The 16,832-nt window shown below is 62.0% G+C and overlaps 2 protein-coding genes across 8 annotated transcripts; one reads left to right on the top strand and one right to left on the bottom strand.

Annotated features, from left to right (window-relative positions):
• Nucleotides 1-34: 34 nt before the first annotated feature.
• MFSD12 (major facilitator superfamily domain containing 12) lies at nt 35-16,456 on the bottom strand. Of its 6 annotated transcripts, none has more exons than XM_082456059.1 (9): nt 16,029-16,456; nt 11,967-12,177; nt 10,171-10,309; nt 9,868-10,050; nt 9,483-9,575; nt 9,307-9,399; nt 8,733-8,903; nt 8,554-8,648; nt 35-166 (listed from the first exon to the last, which is right to left on the bottom strand). In XM_082456059.1, exons 1-9 carry the CDS (start codon nt 16,324-16,326, stop codon nt 157-159), a joined length of 1,293 nt encoding a protein of 430 aa, XP_082312185.1. In that variant the 5' UTR covers nt 16,327-16,456; the 3' UTR covers nt 35-156. The 6 variants fall into 6 exon arrangements, with proteins under 6 accessions (XP_082312185.1, XP_082312184.1, XP_082312181.1 ...); XM_082456055.1 differs by adding an exon at nt 7,281-7,411 and having other exon boundaries at nt 69-166; nt 8,554-8,903; XM_082456057.1 differs by lacking the exon at nt 35-166 and adding an exon at nt 7,046-7,411.
• TEKTIP1 (tektin bundle interacting protein 1) lies at nt 1,413-6,886 on the top strand. Of its 2 annotated transcripts, XM_082456068.1 has the most exons (4): nt 1,413-3,356; nt 5,603-5,841; nt 5,939-6,064; nt 6,164-6,886. In XM_082456068.1, the coding sequence occupies exons 1-4, from the start codon at nt 3,091-3,093 to the stop codon at nt 6,340-6,342; spliced, it is 810 nt and encodes a 269-aa protein (XP_082312194.1). In that variant the 5' UTR covers nt 1,413-3,090; the 3' UTR covers nt 6,343-6,886. The 2 variants fall into 2 exon arrangements, with proteins under 2 accessions (XP_082312194.1, XP_082312193.1); XM_082456067.1 differs by having other exon boundaries at nt 5,939-6,886.
• Nucleotides 16,457-16,832: the final 376 nt, after the last annotated feature.

Below are 16,832 nucleotides of genomic sequence, written 5' to 3'. Positions count from 1 at the left end.
AGCAGGCCACACGCCAAAGGAGGTCACCTTGAGGCGGACTTGTTGTCTGAGGGAGACTGATGTGGGACCTGTTCGCCATCATGGCTCGCCCCGACTGTCCTTGTCGCTCACGGGGTCACAGCCGACTGTGGTTCTTGCGGCTTGCTGGGCGGCCGGTCAGGGTAACCTGAGGGCAGAATTGACCCTGCGGGTCAGGTCGTGTGGGTGCCCAGCCCTCCTCCCCAGCCCCTTCCCCTCCAGGCCACCCTAGTGGGTCCTGTCCATCTGCACCTTCAGCCGGGGGAGGGGGCACCTGAGGGTTCCCCCAGAAGCTTCCTGAGCTCCCCCGACCCTGGGCCCACCTCATCGTTCTCCTCTGCCCTGTTCTCGGCTGCACCTGGAGAAGACGGAGGAGGGAGGTGGGGCCAGTGTGTGGCCAGGGGCCTGAGCAGCCACCCGGCCTCTCCTGCTCTCCCTCCCTCTCCCCTTCCCAGGCCGGAGGACATTGATGGACGTGGCCTGGGCAGAGCAGGCCTGGGCGGGGCGGGGGTCCAGTGTGGCCAGGGGAGGCCCCGCGGAGCCCCACCGGTCACCCCGGCTCTGCCGGAGCCCCTGCTTCTCCGGTTGTGAGAGCCCTGTGCTCCGCTCAGCCGGCCACACTTGTGCATGTGTATCTGTGTATCTGTGACTTTCCTTTGGATTTGTTTCTGTGTTTTTGTATATCAGTCCCCAAAATGTTAAGGCTTGCTGGGGGAGAGCAGTGGCCCACCCCTACCCCTGGGGGAGACAGAGGTCACAGCTCTTAAGGTCTTCTCCTTCAGAGGGGCAGGCGGCCGAGCCTGCATGAACTTGGGGAAGGGTGGGCCCCGCCTCCCAGCCCATCCCGGCTGCTTGCTGGGGACGGGCGGGGACGAGCAGGGACAGTGTACATAGATGTGTGTATTCCGATGGGTCCAGATCTTATTTTTGTTTGTTTGAGTTTTGTTGTTTTTTTTTTTAATAAGAGAGCAGTCCTGTGTCTACCGCACCCTGCCCTGGCTCTGCTTGTAGGCCCCGAGCCTGGGAGCGCAGACGGGCACGAAACGATGAAACGCGCGTCGTCGGCCTGCGCCATGGCAGGGCTGGGTGCAGGCGCCTGGCGCAGGTGAACCTCGCTCCTCCTGGAATTCAGCGTCACCGTCATTAAACCATGTGGGTCGTGCCCAGCTGGGGCTGCCTGTCTCTCGATCCGTCTGGAGTCTGCACACACCGGGACCCCAGAGCGGCCTGAATGTCACAAACCGGTGGGGAGTGGCTGGCTCTGGGGGAGAGGCTGCGGGGGCCACTCAGAGGCGGTCAGCAGGGGCCGCCGGGGTCCTTGAATTCATGGCCCCGTGATCCAGGCCAGTCCTCGCAGCCAGGCTGGTTCTGTTGGGAAGTGGAGGGTGGGCCCGGGGGTGGTGGTCTGAGCACATAGCGAGGCCTGGCCCGGGGTAGAGGGGGCGGCACCTCTGCCTGACAGATGGGCTTCCGGGGCCAGCGGGGACACTGTCGGCCCAGCGCCCTGTGCGTGGGGAGGGCCAGGTGTGGTGCGGCAGGATTTGTTTCCATTGCTCCTGGACTGGCGGGGGAAGGGAATTAGTGACAGCGACAGCCAAGGGTGAGGCAGGGAAGACAGCGGCTTCCAGGAAGGAGCGGAGAAGAGGGGGGCAGGAGGCCCCAGGGAGGAAAGCAGCCTGGACCAGAGGGGTTGTGACACTGGGTGGGCCTGCGGGCCCGGGGGCCCCAGGGACCTTGAGAAGGAAGGGCGGTGCGGCCCCCTGCAGTCAGCAGCTGCCCACAAGTGGCGGCGCACCCCAGGCCCTCCGCCCAAGCCCGGGGAAGACCCCCATCCCGGGCAGCCGGGGACGAGGGAGGCCAGAGCCCAGACCTGCCCTTGAGGAGCTTCTGTGTGTCAGGGAGTGGACGACAGAGTGTAAGTGCATGTGGCCGTCACGGTGTGAAGGGTGGCGTGGGCCTTGGGAGAGGGCAGCTTGAGCCCAGGGCTGACGTGTCAGCAAGGGCCTGATGGGGGCACGGACACACCCGGGCAGAGCTGGTGCTCCATGCTGTGGACCCGTGCAAAGGCCCTGGGGCAGGACTGTGCCTGGTGAGCTGGAGGAACAGCCAGGAGGCCCTTGCGTCTGGAACGAGAGGGAGGAGGAGAGGGCAGGGAGGGGACGGGGCAGGTCATGCAGGGCCTTGGGGAGGAGTTGGACTTTTACCCCAGGAGGGAGGGTGGGACCCTGGAGGGCTGTGGGCAGAGAGGGGAAGGGAGACCCTTCCCCTCTCGGTGTGGAGACCTGGAAACAGGTGGGCAGGGGCGCAGAGACCAGGGAGGACGCCCTGCCCGGGCAGGCAATGACAGGACTGCGGCCACAAGCAGCTGGAAATGATGAAAGGCAGGCAGGTTCTGGATTTCTTGTGAATTTTTTAACATGTAGTAAAATGTGTGTAACATTTTAAGGTGTACAATCCTGTGGTTTTTAGTATATTTACTATGTTGTGCTGGCCACCACCATCTAATTCCAGAACATTCCATCACCCCCAAAAGAAGCCCCATCCCCATTATCAGTCACTCCCATCCTCCTCCCAGCCCGACAACCACGAATCCACCCTCTGTGTCTGTGGATTTGCCTGTTCTGGATGTTTCCCATCAATGGAATCAGACACTTTTGTGTCTGGCTTCTCTCACTGAGCTTCGTGTTCTCAAGGTCGTGTCGGCGCGTCACCCCTTTTCATGGCTAACATTCCAGTGTGTGGAGGGACCCTGTTTTGGGTTTCTGTTGTGCGGTTGGTGGGCATTTGGGTTGCTTCCGCTCTTTGGCTGTTGTGGGTTGTGCCGCTGTGAACACGCGTGTGCAGATTCTCGCGCTAGATGTATTTTGGAAACAGATGAAGGACTGGACGGGGGTGGAGTGAGAAGGGAGGACCTGGGGGCTGCAGGGCTGCTGGCCTGAGCACCTGGAAGGGTAGGGCTGAGATTGTGGAAAGGAAATTCAGAAGCTTCGTTGGGTTTGGAGGCCCCCATACGGCGGTGTTGGGGGCCAGAGAAAAGGTGGGAGGGCTGAGCCCCAGGCCGGCCCTACCCAGATGAGCGCCCGCCTCCTCCAGCTTCTGCTCTCCCGGCTCGGCCCCTCAGCTGGGGGAGAGGCAGTGGCCTGGATTGTGGCCAGCAGACCCAGCTGTTGCCAGGACACCGGGCCGCCTTTGTTGCTGTCAACAATGGCCCCGCAGGCCTTGGAGGCAGGAGCCCCTGGGCACGCAGAGGCAGACATGCAGACCCTGAGGCAGGAGGCTGCCCGGCCCTACGTCCCCCGGGGGACCCTGGAAGTGAACCTCCCGGCATCTCTCTACAGGTGAGCACATCCTGCCCCTGCACTGCCTCTTTGGGTTTGCTTCCCACCAGCGTCATTCGTTCTCCATAAAGGCACGTGGGTGCTGTAGGTGCATCCTAACCCGGCCGCTCCCTGCACCCTCCCCACCCACCTGCACCAGGCTTCGGACCTGGCAGGAGTACACGCAGGTCACACGTGATGGTTCACGCATGCAGGACACGCACACAGCCAGCCAGCGGAGCAGATACGTTCCCGGGAGCCCTGCGCTGCTGGAACAACCCCACAAGGGGGCAGCCTCGAGCACAGAATTTACCTCTCCCAGCTCTGGGGGCCAGGAGTCCCAAGACCAAGGTGTCAGCAGGGCTGGGGCCTTCTGAGGCCGTGAGGGAGCATCTGCCCCATGTCCCTCCTGGCTTCTGGGGGTGCTGGCAGTCCGTGGCGTCCCTCGTCTTGTGACCTCCCCTGACTGTGCAGATACCCCGGCCTCACCAGGGCTCCGCGTTAGGGTTGCATTAGGGCCTCCCTGACCCGGCATGACCCTGTCTTAAGTTACATCTGCTAAGATCCTATTTCCAAGTAAGGTCATGTTCTGAGATTCCAGGTGGACGTGAGTTGGGGAGACACGTTCAACCCATTAGAGGATCCATTAACGAGCGTTAATAAAGTATGACGGGTTACCGTGCAGCTTTACAGAAAAGGCGAGTCAGTGCCCTTGGTGCTGCTCCATTTCCAAGAAAATTAAGTTAAAAAAAAAAGCTGTGCCACCACGACAGAAGCAGGCTCCCACAGGTGTGTGGTGGGGTGGAATGGCTCGTGCACACACACTGCTTCTGGAATGAAGCAGAAACCAGTAAGAGTGGCAGCCCCGGGGGGGAGGAGACTGGCAGCTAGGTCAGGGAGACTCGCTGCTTTTTCCAATACTTTTATTTATTTAAATGCCATTAGAGTTCTCGATTCTAGATCAAAAAGGCATTCATTTATTATGAGGAAAAAAAATGTTTTTCGGCCATAACGCGATGTTCTTTTATTAGTTTTTTTGAGGTATAATTGACACAGAGACTCGCTTTTCATTGTGTTAGTTTTGACTGTTTTAATTCCTTTTTTTACAAGCCAGGTGCATTTCGTAGTTTCCATTCATTTTGTAGTTCAAAAGAGTGGGGCCTGCCAGACGGTCCCCAAACTCCCCTCCCTGCAAGTGGCAAACCCAGCCTGTGGCCACTTCCCGGAATTGACCAGGCCGAGCCCACCTCTTATGAAAAACGTGGGTTTCTGGTTTTCCGTGTGGAGTGAGAACTCCAAGCAGGCACAGGGGAGAACGTTTTATCAGCAGCTCTGCTTGGACCATCTTGGGGCCACGGCCTCCTTCCCTGGGGCATCTCCCTGAAGCGAGTTCGCCAGGTCAAAGCACGTGCCCACGTCTGTCTCTCGGGCAGTGGTGCTGCGAGGGTGTTCCCGAAGGGTAGCTTTAGTTTTGATGGTACCTCGTTGAGGTTTGATTTTTGCCATCGTTAGCCTATTTCCACTTCCCTCTTTGCTCTGCCAGCCTCTGTTCCTTACACCATCCCTGCTGCCCCAGGGCCTTTGCACAAGCGGGTCCCTCCTCACATCACTGCCACCTCCTCGGGGGAGCCCTCCTGATGCTCTCAGCCTGGGACGGGCTCTGGCAACAGAGGCCCCCGGAACAGGCACTCCTGTGTAGCTGCAATAGTTTCTCCTTTAAATGTGAGCCTGCCTTCACTCCCCGCTGGCCCCGATGGCCCCGATGGCTGGGCGGGTGGTGATGGCACAAGGGTTCCCCAAAGGTCTCCCTGGGAGCCTGGGCTCCCCACACACTTTCCCAGTGTCCCCAACCCACGGCTCCCAGGCCAGACCAATGACAGTGAAACCTGCGCCACTCACTCAGCCATAGCTGAGACCACGTCCTCCTGGTGCACCTCCAGGCCAGGGGGGGCTTCCTGGAGGAAAGGGCCTGCAGGTCTGGGATGCTGGGCAAAGGACTTAGTAGAGGCAAGAAAAGATGAAATGTTTAGGAGGTCCTGGGGGTTGGGGAGGATGTGGCAGAGAGGAGGGGCTACAAGGGGTCAGCCTCCCACCCTCTGCCAGCCTGGGTGGGAGGGTGTCCAGTACTGAAGGACAGACAAGGCCCCCCGCACCTCGGGCCAGGCTTCTGCATTCTGCACCCTCAGTGCTGGCGATGGGGATGAAGAGGCCCAGGGAGGGCAGGGGGGCTGAAAGCTCAGTCTCTCTCCTCCCACCCCCACCCTCAGCGATGACTACCTGTCCCAGGAGGGGCCCCGCCAGACGCCGGCCATCAAGCAGGCGACGCGCTGGAAGTACACGCCCATGGGACGAGACGCAGCCGGCCAGCTGTGGTACACGGGCCTGACCAACTCGGACTCCCGAGAAGCCTGGAACATGCTCCCTTGGGCTCTGGACAGCCCGCACCTCGAGGCTTATGCCCGCAGGCACGGATGCCACAGCCCCCAGGAGCGCAGCATGCCCTCGGGTGAGTGCCCGGCCCTGCCCACCCCCACACCAGGCCCGCCTCAAGGGGAAGGTGATGCCCACAGGTGCAGAGATGACCGCTGACCCCTACCCCGCAGCCTACACCCAGCGTCTCCGGGAGACCGCCTGGTACGACCCCGTCATCCCCGCGCAGTACAGGGGCCCCCGCGCGCGGTACGGGAGCGTGCTGTGGAAAGACAGACCCATCTGGGGCGAGGAGTACGGTGAGCCTGGGCCAGGGGCAGGCGACCCAGGGGCTGGGGGTGAGACCGCCCGGGGCCAGGAGGCGGGGCCAGCCGGTGACCCGGGTCCTGGCCCCCCAGGGATCCACAGGCACCAATTCGGGGTCGAGCCGCTGTGGCGGGCGTCTGACTACGTGCCATACCTGTCGGCGCCCCAGCGCCCGCGCTACACCACCCAGAACTACCGGCAGTGGGACCTGGAACCCTGCTGCCCCTCCACCAACCAGCAGCCCCCGCCCGTCTACACGCCCAGTCACTGATAAAGATCTCGCTGCTGGTGTGGCTCTTCGGGAACCCGGCGCCTCTCCCTCAAGGCGTCTGTCCACCTCTGGGGCCGGGGCCTGGGGCGGGCAGGCAGCCAGATGAAGGGAGCTCTGAACCAGGACCCTGGTGACCAAGCTCCAGGGCAGAGTCAGATAGACGACCTCTCCTGCCCTCAGCTCCCCCTACCCCGGGCCCCAGGCCAAGGCACAGTCCTGGCCCCGGGTGGCTCTTTATTCACTGCAGCAGTGGCCTGGGCGCAGGGAGCCCCACTCGGGCCCCCGGGCCCGCATGCTGAGCTTCACTGTCGCCACAGCCAGGGTCCGGGCCCAGCCCCCTAACCCAGAGGCTGGGGCTCCTGGCAGGCTCAGCAACGGCTCTGTCCTCCAGGGCCTGGCGGCACCCGGGAGCCCCTAGGCTGGCCGGGGCTGAGTTCAGGGCAGGCCCTGCGCCCAGGAGCCTCACATCCAGCCCCCACACAACACAGGGCACCCCGAATCATCCAGACAGCTGGGGGTGGGTTAGAGTTGGGATTGGGGTACCCCAGACCCACAAGGACCCCACCAGCCCCTGAATACCAGAGGGCCTAGCTCAGTGGGATAAGCTGCTGGGATCCCGCCCATCCTGACTGCGCCCACCAAGCCCCGCCCACCAAGCCCCACCCGACCCCGCAGCCAGGCAGGGACGGGACAGACGCAGGAGTGGGACCAGAGCAGCAAAGGGGCCGCTCCAGGCCTCGTTGGGCAGCGAGTGTTCACAGTCGCGGTTAAGTTACAAAGGGTAAGGGACCATGGGGCAGTGTCAGGGTTGGGCTCCAGGGTCCCCTGCAAGAGAAGGGGGTGGAAGTGGGGTTAGGGAGGGCGGGGCCTGTCCTGGCCCAGACCTACACCCATGGCTGGTTTGGGGCTTTTGTGGGGTGGCGGGGCCTGCAACTCACAGCTCCGAAGGCGGATGGGCCAGACCAGGAGACAGCACAGAGCCAGGGTGGCGGCCACGCCCACGCCACCCGTCACGGCCACCATCACCCAGTGGTAGAAGGCCACGCAGGCTTTGCAGCAGAGCTCTGAGCTGGGGGCGGGGGAAGGGCAGAAGTGGGTGAGCAGACGCCTATCAGTACCTTCCAGCCCCAGCCTGGACCTCCTGCTCCTCCCATCTCAGCCGGGGCACCCCATCTTTCCCAGCACTCAGGCCAGGACCAAGTGATTGCTCTCAACCCCCTCCTCCCCTCCAACATCTGATACTTCAGTCAGTAAGGTCAGCTCTGCCTTCCAAGTCTACCCCAGACTGCCCATTTCTCCTCCCTCAGGATCCAGCCCTGTCACCACCTGCCCCCCCCCACCCCGCCATCCTAGGCCCCTCCCCTGTTCCCACTCTCCCTTCCCTGTCTGACCTCCCCGCAGTAGCCGCCAGAGGGCACCTGTGAGCACCTGAGTCAGGTCCCGCCCCCTCTGCTCACAGCCCTCCGGGGTCCCACCTCCCTTGGCCCACAAGGCCCTGCACGACCCGTCTCCTCCCTGCCCTCCCCTCCTCCCTCCCCTCCCCTCCTCCCTCTCTCCCCCTCGCTCACTCTGTTCCAGCCACAAGGGCCTCGTTGCTGTCCTTCCACCATGCCAGGCACAGTCCTGCCCCAGGGTCTTTGCACAAGGCTGTTCCTCCCCATATGCCTAGAACTCCCTGACATCCTCCAGGTCTCGGGTCCCATGTCACCTCAAGGCAGCCCTTCCTGACTTCTCGCCCCAGTCAGGCCTCCCTAAGTAGTGTCCTTCACACCCTTTGTACACATTTATTCATGAGATTATTCATGTGGCTCGTGTTGTCCCCAGCTCCATGAGGACAGAGGACCAGGCCAGCTTTCATTCCCAAATCCTGGGCTTCTACAGGGTGCAAGCTCAGGTCTAGAACCATCTGGGGCTGGAACCCTAGGTTCTGAGGGTCTGAATTACAGGGATTCCAGGCTCTCCCTCTGCCCTGTCCGCTCACATCCCCCCGATCCATCTGTGTGTGCTCAGCACCCGGCCCAGGACAGACTGTCGGCTCAGTAAATAAATGGGTGCTCGAGGTGGGGAATAACCCGGTCTCCCTGGCTGTGAGGCCACCGGGGCGGGGTCTCCTGTTCTCATGGAGTTAGCAGACCTGGGGCAGCGCCTGGCGCGCAGCACGGCCTCAGCACAGCTCATTGGACGCGAGAACGAATGGATGGGGGAACTCACGAGCAGGGGTGCAGGCTCTGGATGGTCATGACTGCCAGCCCGTTGGCCACCTTGTCCGAGAAGCTCATGGCGCCATACACGAAGGCTCCGCTGTGCTGGGGGGACACGGGCAGGGGGTCAGCATCCCAGGCCTCGGCCCTGGTCCCCAACCCCAACCCGGACCGGCTCAGCAGCCCTACCGTGTGGGGGCCGATGAGGTCAGCCGTCATGGCCAGCGAGGTGACGAGGATGGTGGCACAGCCCGTGCCCAGCAGCACAGCCACCACGTACACAGCCACACCCAGCTCATCTGCCAGTGCCACCCAGGCTGCGAAGGCCAGGATCACCAGGAGGCCCACAAAGTAGGTCATCTGCAGAGAGCCCGGCCCGGCATCAGGCCTGCCTCACTGGGCAGCCCTGAGCCTGGCACTTGCCCTTTCTGATCTTCAGTCTGGCCCCCAACCCCAGCAAAGGGGGGTTTGAGTTGGGTTATCCCCAAGGAGCGCCCAGCTCTGACCTCAGAGGATTCTGAGATTCTCAGCCTCAGAGGTGCTCCGAGCTCCTGGAGCAGATGTTCTAGGGCTATGCTGTCTGTCACGGCTGCCACTAGAGGTGGGCGGCTACTTGGGTCTCAACGCAAGTCAATTAAAAGGAAACAAAATGAAGCACTCAGTTCCTCAGTCACGCCGGCCACCCTCTGGCTCCCACGCTGGGCCGTGGTCTGGAGTCGCCCAGGTTCTGCAAGGCACCCTGCCCTCTGCCCGGCCCACTCACATTCCTCCCGATGCACTTGTTGACCGGCTTCAGGAGGAAGGAGGAGAGGAAGCCGCTGAGGTACATCACCAGCGGGATGGTGGCGATGAACTTCTGTCGGGGCAGAGCGGGCACAGGCGTGTCAGGCGTGGCTCATCAGGCTCGGGGCCCACACCCCCGCGGCCCGGCCAGCTCACCTTAGGCAGGTTGAGGGAGTAGGTCAGGTACATGGCCATGTATGTCTGGGACAGGTTCACAATGAGCCTCGTGCTCATGTACAGCAAGCCCACCTGCAAACAGAGGGACGGGTCAGAGGGGGCCCTCCTCTACTCCCATAAGCGGGGAGCACTGGGGGCCAACGTGAGTAACCCTGCAGCTGGCACCTGATCCATTAGTAGTGACTGCCTAGCTGGTCAGGTGGAGAAGAAGAGCAGTGACTGATTAGTAATGTCTGCCCTCGGTGTGACTGGAGGAGGGGCTACGTTTGCTCCAATGTCTGCCATCCCTGCCTGCAGCCGCACAGAGTGAGGGCCTGGTGGGAGAGGGGCATCAACTCCAACACCCTCTGCCCCTATGACGTACCTGATAAAAGGCTGGCTCCCGAAGCCAGTGTTTCCAGAGCAGCAAGGGCCGGGCAGTAGCAGGGGCCAACAGGGGGCTGTGTTCGTCTGGCTCCTCCACCTGCCGCCGGCGCCCCTCCCTGGTGCCCAGGTGGAACAGCAGTGAGAAGACAGCTCCAATGCCCACCACCAACAGCGAGAGGTTCTGGGGACCAGGCGGGAGAGGGGTCAGCAGCGACTCTCGGCCCGAGCCCTGAGTTCAGGGCCTTGGGGTTGTCCCACCCGGGCAGCGGCCAGCCTTGGCCCACCCCGGGCCCCAGCTCACCCGGAACACCGGCACATCTTGGACCCCCAGCTGGTCATAGACATCCTGGGTGGACCCCATGTGGGGAGAGCCCTGCAGGTGGAGTAGAAGCCAGGCAGCCCCATAGACGGTGATGCTGGCCACCACGGTGAAGGCGTACCTGCCGGGGCACAGGCGAGGCCTCAGCAGGTCAGCCCGGGAGCCACGCGACCACTTCCTCCCCAGGCAGGCGTACAGTCAGAGCTGCTTGTGGCGTCTGGGGAACCTCCGGCCAGGTGATTTCAGCCACCAACACACTGGGTAGCTCAGGAAAGCCTCTGCTGGCCTCAGTTTCCCCAGCCTGCACGTATCTGATTTCTCTGGCCCAAGACCCCACCGTGAGGTCCTGTCTGCCTGGGGCCTGAATGCAGAGACTCAGCAAAGCAGGGCCGAGTCAGGCCTGCAACCCAGAAGCCTGAGAACCCAAGATACCCAGAAATCCTGGGCTTCAGCTGGGCAAGGGCTCCATGGTCTAGAGTCACCTGAGTCCACTCCTGCCTGCAGCCCCAGAGCCACGTCCCGCCTAGGGCCTCGGCCGGGGCGAGGAGCCCCTGGGTCTCACCAGGAGTCCACGTCCCTTGCAGGCGGGAAAGCACTTGCGGGTAGAAAGCGCCCAGAGCTTGGCCTCTACCGGGCCCAGCCTGTTCCCCCTCAGCTGGCGCCCTCGGGGGCCCCAGACATTGAGCAACCCCCGCCGTTAGTGCCCACAGCTCTCGGCCACAATGGGGAACTGGGCTCAGACAGGCAGGGCCCTCATGACGAGCGCTTATGCCCACACGGCCACCTTCATGTGTGACATCCCTCCTGCCGAGAACTGTCATCTCCTGATCCCTGTTCCCACTGCACAGGCCCCGCTCTGCTCCAACCCTGTCCCTGGGCACATGACAACCACTAGGGCTTGTCGTGAGAATTCAAGAAGATCTTCTGCGTGACGGGCCCGGAACTGTGCCCAGCCCACAGCAAGCGTGCCATAAGTGCTCCTGCTACCATCACATGCAGAATCACCTCCTTCAGCACCTCAAGCAAGTCAACAGATGCGCTGGGCGCCAGCTGTACCCACGTGTGGGAGGCGGGATTCTAAGACGGCTCAGACATTCCCATGGCCTGCCCCCCCCGCCCCCCTCTAACCCCCTCCCCTTGGGGAACGGGACGTGTGAATGTGATGGGATGTCAAGCCCGCGTTAGGTAACTGTCTGTGGCAAAGGTAAAGGAATTTTGTGGATGTAAGTAAGGGAGATTATCCTGAGTGGGCCTGACCTAATCAGGCGACCCTCAGAAAGTGGGCTCACACCATCCCTGAGATGAGAGACTCGTGCTCGCCTCAAAGAAGCAGCAAGCCCCTACAACTTCTTTTTTTGGCCATGCCGCACGGCATGCAGGATCTTAGTTCCCCAACCAGGGATCGAACCCGCGCCCCCTGCAGTGGAAGCTCAGAGTCTTAACCACTGGACCACCAGGGAAGTCCCAGCCCCCAAGACTTCTAAATCTATAAGAAGACAAACACTGCCAACAATGACATGAGCAGGGTAGAGGGACCCCAAGCCTCAGATGACACCCCAGCCCTAGCCGACACCTTGATTGCAGCCTCAAGACTAACGCTGAGAACGCAGCTAAGCTAAGCCAGACTCCTGACCCACAGAAACCAGGAGGTGGTCAATGTGTGCTGGTCGCAGTTGCTAACTTGGTGCTCATTTGGTGCCCAGACATGGAGGGTGGCCCTGGGCCCCCGGCCGTGCCTGCTCTTCGCACGCCTGCCCGCCCTGCCCCGAAGGTGGCACCTGAGAGCCGTGAGCTCCACCTTCTCATGGTCGTTGGTGACGAGCTCCGGGATGAGGCTGAGGTGGGCAATCTGTGTAGCAGCCCAGCCGAACTGGAAGATCACGATGAAGGGCCCGTAGTAGAGGAGGGCAACCCACTCAGGCGTGCTGGCCTGGCAGCCCAGGCAGGGGCTGAAGATGAAGGGGAAGGACAGCAGGACGCAGATGGTGCCTGTGGACGAGCAGAGCGGGGAGGGCACGTGGCAGGGCCTTCCCACGCGGGCCCAGGGCTCCCCAGGTGAGCGGGTGGGGACAAAACCGAGACACGGAAAAGGTTAGAGACCCCCCCCCCACACACACACACACACAACAACGTCACACAGTGAGTGGCCGTCAGCAGCCCGGGGCTCCCCAGGCTTACAGCCCCTGTGACAGATGGGAAACTAAGGCCGAGATCTGGGGCCCCCTGAGGACACACAGCCAAATAGGACAGAGGGGCTGGGCCTCCCAGCCCAGGCCCTACGCCCCTTGTGGGTGATGGGGGAACTGACACAGAGCCGGCCACGTGCTGGAACCATGCAGGGGCAGGGCCAGGTGATAGGGGGCAAGAATGGGGCCTCGCCATGCCGGCTCAGGGCTCGCCAAGTTTGCCCCCTTGGTGACAGTTGGGGAAACAAGCCGAGCCTGAGGCCACGCAGCAGGTTGAAAGGGCGCTGTGGAGGTCCCCTGGGGAACTGCCCACCACAGATGTGCCACTTACCCCCATCATTTCCCCTTCCCGCCTCGCCCATGGAGGGGGCCTTTTCCTCCCAGCTCCTACCAGGCGTCCCATGGGGCTGCCAGGAGTCAGGAGGCCCAGGTGACGCTGGGCGGGGCTGGGCCGGATCCTGCCCTCCCGAGTCCTAGTGTCCCTCCTAGTGTCCCCGTCAGCCTACAAGGGGGCCTCTCCCTGGAAAACACTCATACCTCAGAACAAGTACAAGTTCTCCCTGAGGTCCCAAAGGAGCCTGCACCACCTGCCCTGCCCCGTCCCCTCCTCCCTCTCTCCCCTTCGGCTCACTCTGCTCCAGCCACCGGGGCCTCCTCCCTGTTCCTCCTGCCCCAGGGCCTTTGTACAGGCTGTCCCCTCTGCCTGGAATGCTTTTCCCATGACATCTTAGCAAGGCGCACTCCTCTTCATCCCTCCAGGACTCAACTCAAATGCCACCTCCTCAAAGAAGCCCCCCTGACCAGCCCAGTCACCTGCAGTCCCCTCCCCACCCTGACACCCTCTGTCTGAACCCTGCTTTCTCTCCTTCATACCCCTTTGCACACACAGGAATTCTTTTGTCTCTCTGTCTGGGGGCTGGGTAACAGGTCTCTCCAAGTCACTTCTGTGTCCCTGGCACCCAATATAGTCTGGCACATCAAGATCTTTTGAATGAGTGAAAAATAATAATAGTGGCCTCTATTTAAAACAGCCCAAAGAGGTGAATGTTATTATTAACCCCATTTGCTGATGAGGAAACTGAGGCCCACTGAGTGAGCTGCAGAGCTGCGAGGCCAGTCTGCTGGACCCCGAGCCATGCTCCTTCCCTCCAGCCCTCCACCCTTCTCCTCCCATCCCAGAGTGCCTAGAGCCAGACTTCCTTCCTCCCCACCAGGCCCCGGAGGTGACCTCATCCCCCAGACCCTGGGCCCGCCCCAACAGTCCAGGGACTGGGAAATGAAACCAAAACCACGCTTGGTATTTCTCTGGAACTGGTGCCTGGAAGAGGCACCCCAGGCAGATTCCTGGTGGCCTGGAGGCCACCCCGGGGCCAGACAGGAACTGTAGACTCTGGTCAGAAGAATGTGCTACCCTGGCTGGACGGACTCTTACCCTGCTGCTGCCCAGGCCACGTTAACCATTGTCAGGGCCAGGCTGCCTGGCTGGGGGACTTTGGGCGAGTGACTGCCTCTCTGGACCTCCGTTTCCAGGAAAGGAGCTAATAAAAATACCTCACAAAATTGGCATGAGAATTAAGAGTTAATGTGTGAAATTGGGAGCTCCTACTACTTTGAGCCACTGCCTGTCTCAGCAACTTCAAAGCCATGAGATGTCACACCTTTGCAAAAGCTGTTTCAACTACTTGGAATGCCCCCCTACATACACACACTCCTATCCGTCCTTCAAAACCCCAAAGCTAATGTCCCCTCCTCCAGAGCTCTGCTTCTTCCTATGAAGCCCAGTCTACCCACCTGCCCCAGCCTGGACCCCACAGGAGTGTCCATGTCTGGCTTTCTGGGTCCTCTCTGCGCTAGACGGGGAGCCCCGAGGGCTTGTTAAGGGAAAGAATGAGTCCGTCGCCACCACCCACAGACTCGGGTAAAAAAGAGAAGTGAGCACTGTGGCCGAAGGTGACCTTCACTCAAGTCACCTTATCAGGCATCACAAGGGGCCACCCTGGCTTCCTCTCTCCACAGATCTTCCTGGATCTCTGCACGTGCAGGGAGAGGGCGCAGGTGGAGGCCCTGGTATCTGGTTGGGGCACCCATCATAAGCTGAAGGCATAAACACAAAGCCTTCAGTGTACTGACAAAGGTGCCTCCACTACCCTAACCTCCCCTCTGCAAGGGGACTCAGCGTCTCCCTCTGGGGTCAGGTGGGACCATCGCTGAACCTCAGCCCCCCACCTACAAAACGGGAAGACAGGCTGTTACGAGGTCCCACCTCAGGGCCTTTACACATGCAGCGTCCACTGCCAGGCAAACCTACCTGTGGCTGACTCCATCTCCTTAGAGGGGGCTCACCTGTCTGCACCAGAGAAAAGAGCCCTCACATCTCTCTGACCCAAGAACTACCTTTTTTGTGTGTCAACGGGTCTACCCAACTATTATGAACAAAACTGCATTTGAGACTCTGGGCTCAGCTCTGTAACCAATCCCAACTGCAGCCCGCAGAGGGATACCTCTGTCTGGGGTCTGAGTCACGTGCCTCTCCCTGCTCCCCGCTCCCCCCGCGCCCCCGCACCCGGGCTGCTAGCCTAATGTGACCCAAGAACAGCCTGGGCATCCTCAGTGTCTAAGAAACTGAAATCCAGACCCTAAGCCGCGGCCACAGCAATGCCAGCCACTTGCAGGCAACTTGGAGATCTGTTGTACCTTGGAAAAATGTCCCTCATGAGGGCCAGGGCAAATCACTGCCTCCTCAGTCATTGTTCCCAAGGGCAAGGAGACACCAGCCGGCCCTCCTGGTTTCTGGAAAGCTGCCGCCCAGAATTCCCAGAAGCGGGCAGGATTCCTGGTTCTGCCTCCTGAAATGCCCGGCATGCCCCAAGCGCCAGGATGCGGCGGGTACTTCTGCCAGGGAAAGAACAGCAGGCAAAGTGGCCAAGGCTAATCTCAGGGCCCAGGGTCCGGGTGGGCAGAGAAGGGATGCCAGGAGCCGGGCCTTATCATGGATGTGCACCGGGCAGGGTGCCCCGGCCCCCGTGGGACCCACCTCCTCCCCTCACCAACAGCCCTTTAGTCCAGGTAACTCCCTCATAACAAACAGAGGGTGACCCCATTACCTGCTCTGCAGACCCGCATCCCATCAGCCGGACAAGCACAGAACCCCGACCCTTCTGGCTCACCCGGTCCCCAACCCAGATCCCAGGACAGCTCCCCAAAGCCACCAAGTGCCAGGTTGCCCGAGATGAGGGAGGGGATGGATGCACAAAGTGCGCTGGGGGAACAGACAGACAGAGGGGACTCTAGGCAGCCTGACTCAAGAGTTGTCCTGGGTGGTCACCCTGACACAGATGAAGTCAGGCCAGACCAGACAGACTGACAGAGGAGGCGCTGGCAGTAGACCCAACCCAGAGAGGGTTCAGGGTGCCCCGGAGAATTAGACAAAGAAAAGTGACACTGGACGGTCACAAGAACAGTCAGACGGAGAAGGCTCCGCGGGTCAGACGGCAGCCATGCGACAGACAAACAGAAGGGGTACTGGGCAGTTAAGCAGACAGATGGGAAGGCTCATGGGTTGGGCAATTAGAGAGGACGGAGCAGTGGGACAGAGCGGGGAGGTTCGGGCCCTGAGGCAGGCAGTCGGATGGGGGAGTCCGGGCCGGGGCTTACCGACCAGGTGCCAGGCCTTGCGCGGGCCGAAGCGGGCGCAGCGGCCTGCGGCGCGGTCAGCCTCGAAGCCCACGAGGGGCGTGCACAGCCCGTCGGCCACCTGACCGAGCAGCAGCAGCAGGCCGGCGCCGCGCGAGCTGTAGGCGCGCACCGAGTGCAGGTAGAGCAGCAGGTAGGTGAACCACATGGACGCGCAAAGGTCGTTGAGGAAGTGGCCCACGGCGTAGCTCAGCCGCGCGACCAGGGACAGCGGCCGCGGGGGCGCCCCCGCTCCGGCCGCCGGGGGCCCCGGGCCCATGGCGGCGCTCCGGGCTCGGCCCGTCCGTCCGGCGCCGGCAGACGGGATCCCCGGCCCGGGCTGCCCGCGCACCGCTCTCCCTGCTTCGCTGCCCTCTTCCGCCCCGCCCGCCCCGCCGAGCACGTTTGCGGAGACAAAACCGGTGGACCCGAGACTAGCTCGGACGGGGCGGGGAATCCCGGGAGCGGCGTCCGCGTCCGCCAATCGGAGCCGCAGGCCGGGGACGGAAAGCCAATCATCACGAAGAAAGGCGTGGTCTCGGGGTTAGCCCGGCCTCTACGCCCGGCACCGACGGGGCTGCTGGGTCCTAGCGCCCAACGGTCTCACAGTGGTTTGCGGACCCCTCCCAAGGAGATGGGGGGCGACGCCAAGGGCACCCTTAATCACACCCCCGTCTCCAGGCCCGCGCCATCTCAGCCTGCCTGCAAATTTACGAGGCCTGCCTGCTGTAGACCGGGGCAGACGGGGTGGGTTCGGGGCGTGGGTGGGTGGAAGAGAGGTCTGAG

Source organism: Balaenoptera physalus (assembly GCF_965194825.1).
Source record: "Balaenoptera physalus genome assembly, chromosome: 3".
NCBI classification, from domain to species: Eukaryota; Metazoa; Chordata; class Mammalia; order Artiodactyla; family Balaenopteridae; genus Balaenoptera; species Balaenoptera physalus.
The sequence above is the reverse complement of the archived record's forward strand: the minus strand, read 5'-3'. Positions and strand labels throughout refer to the sequence as shown.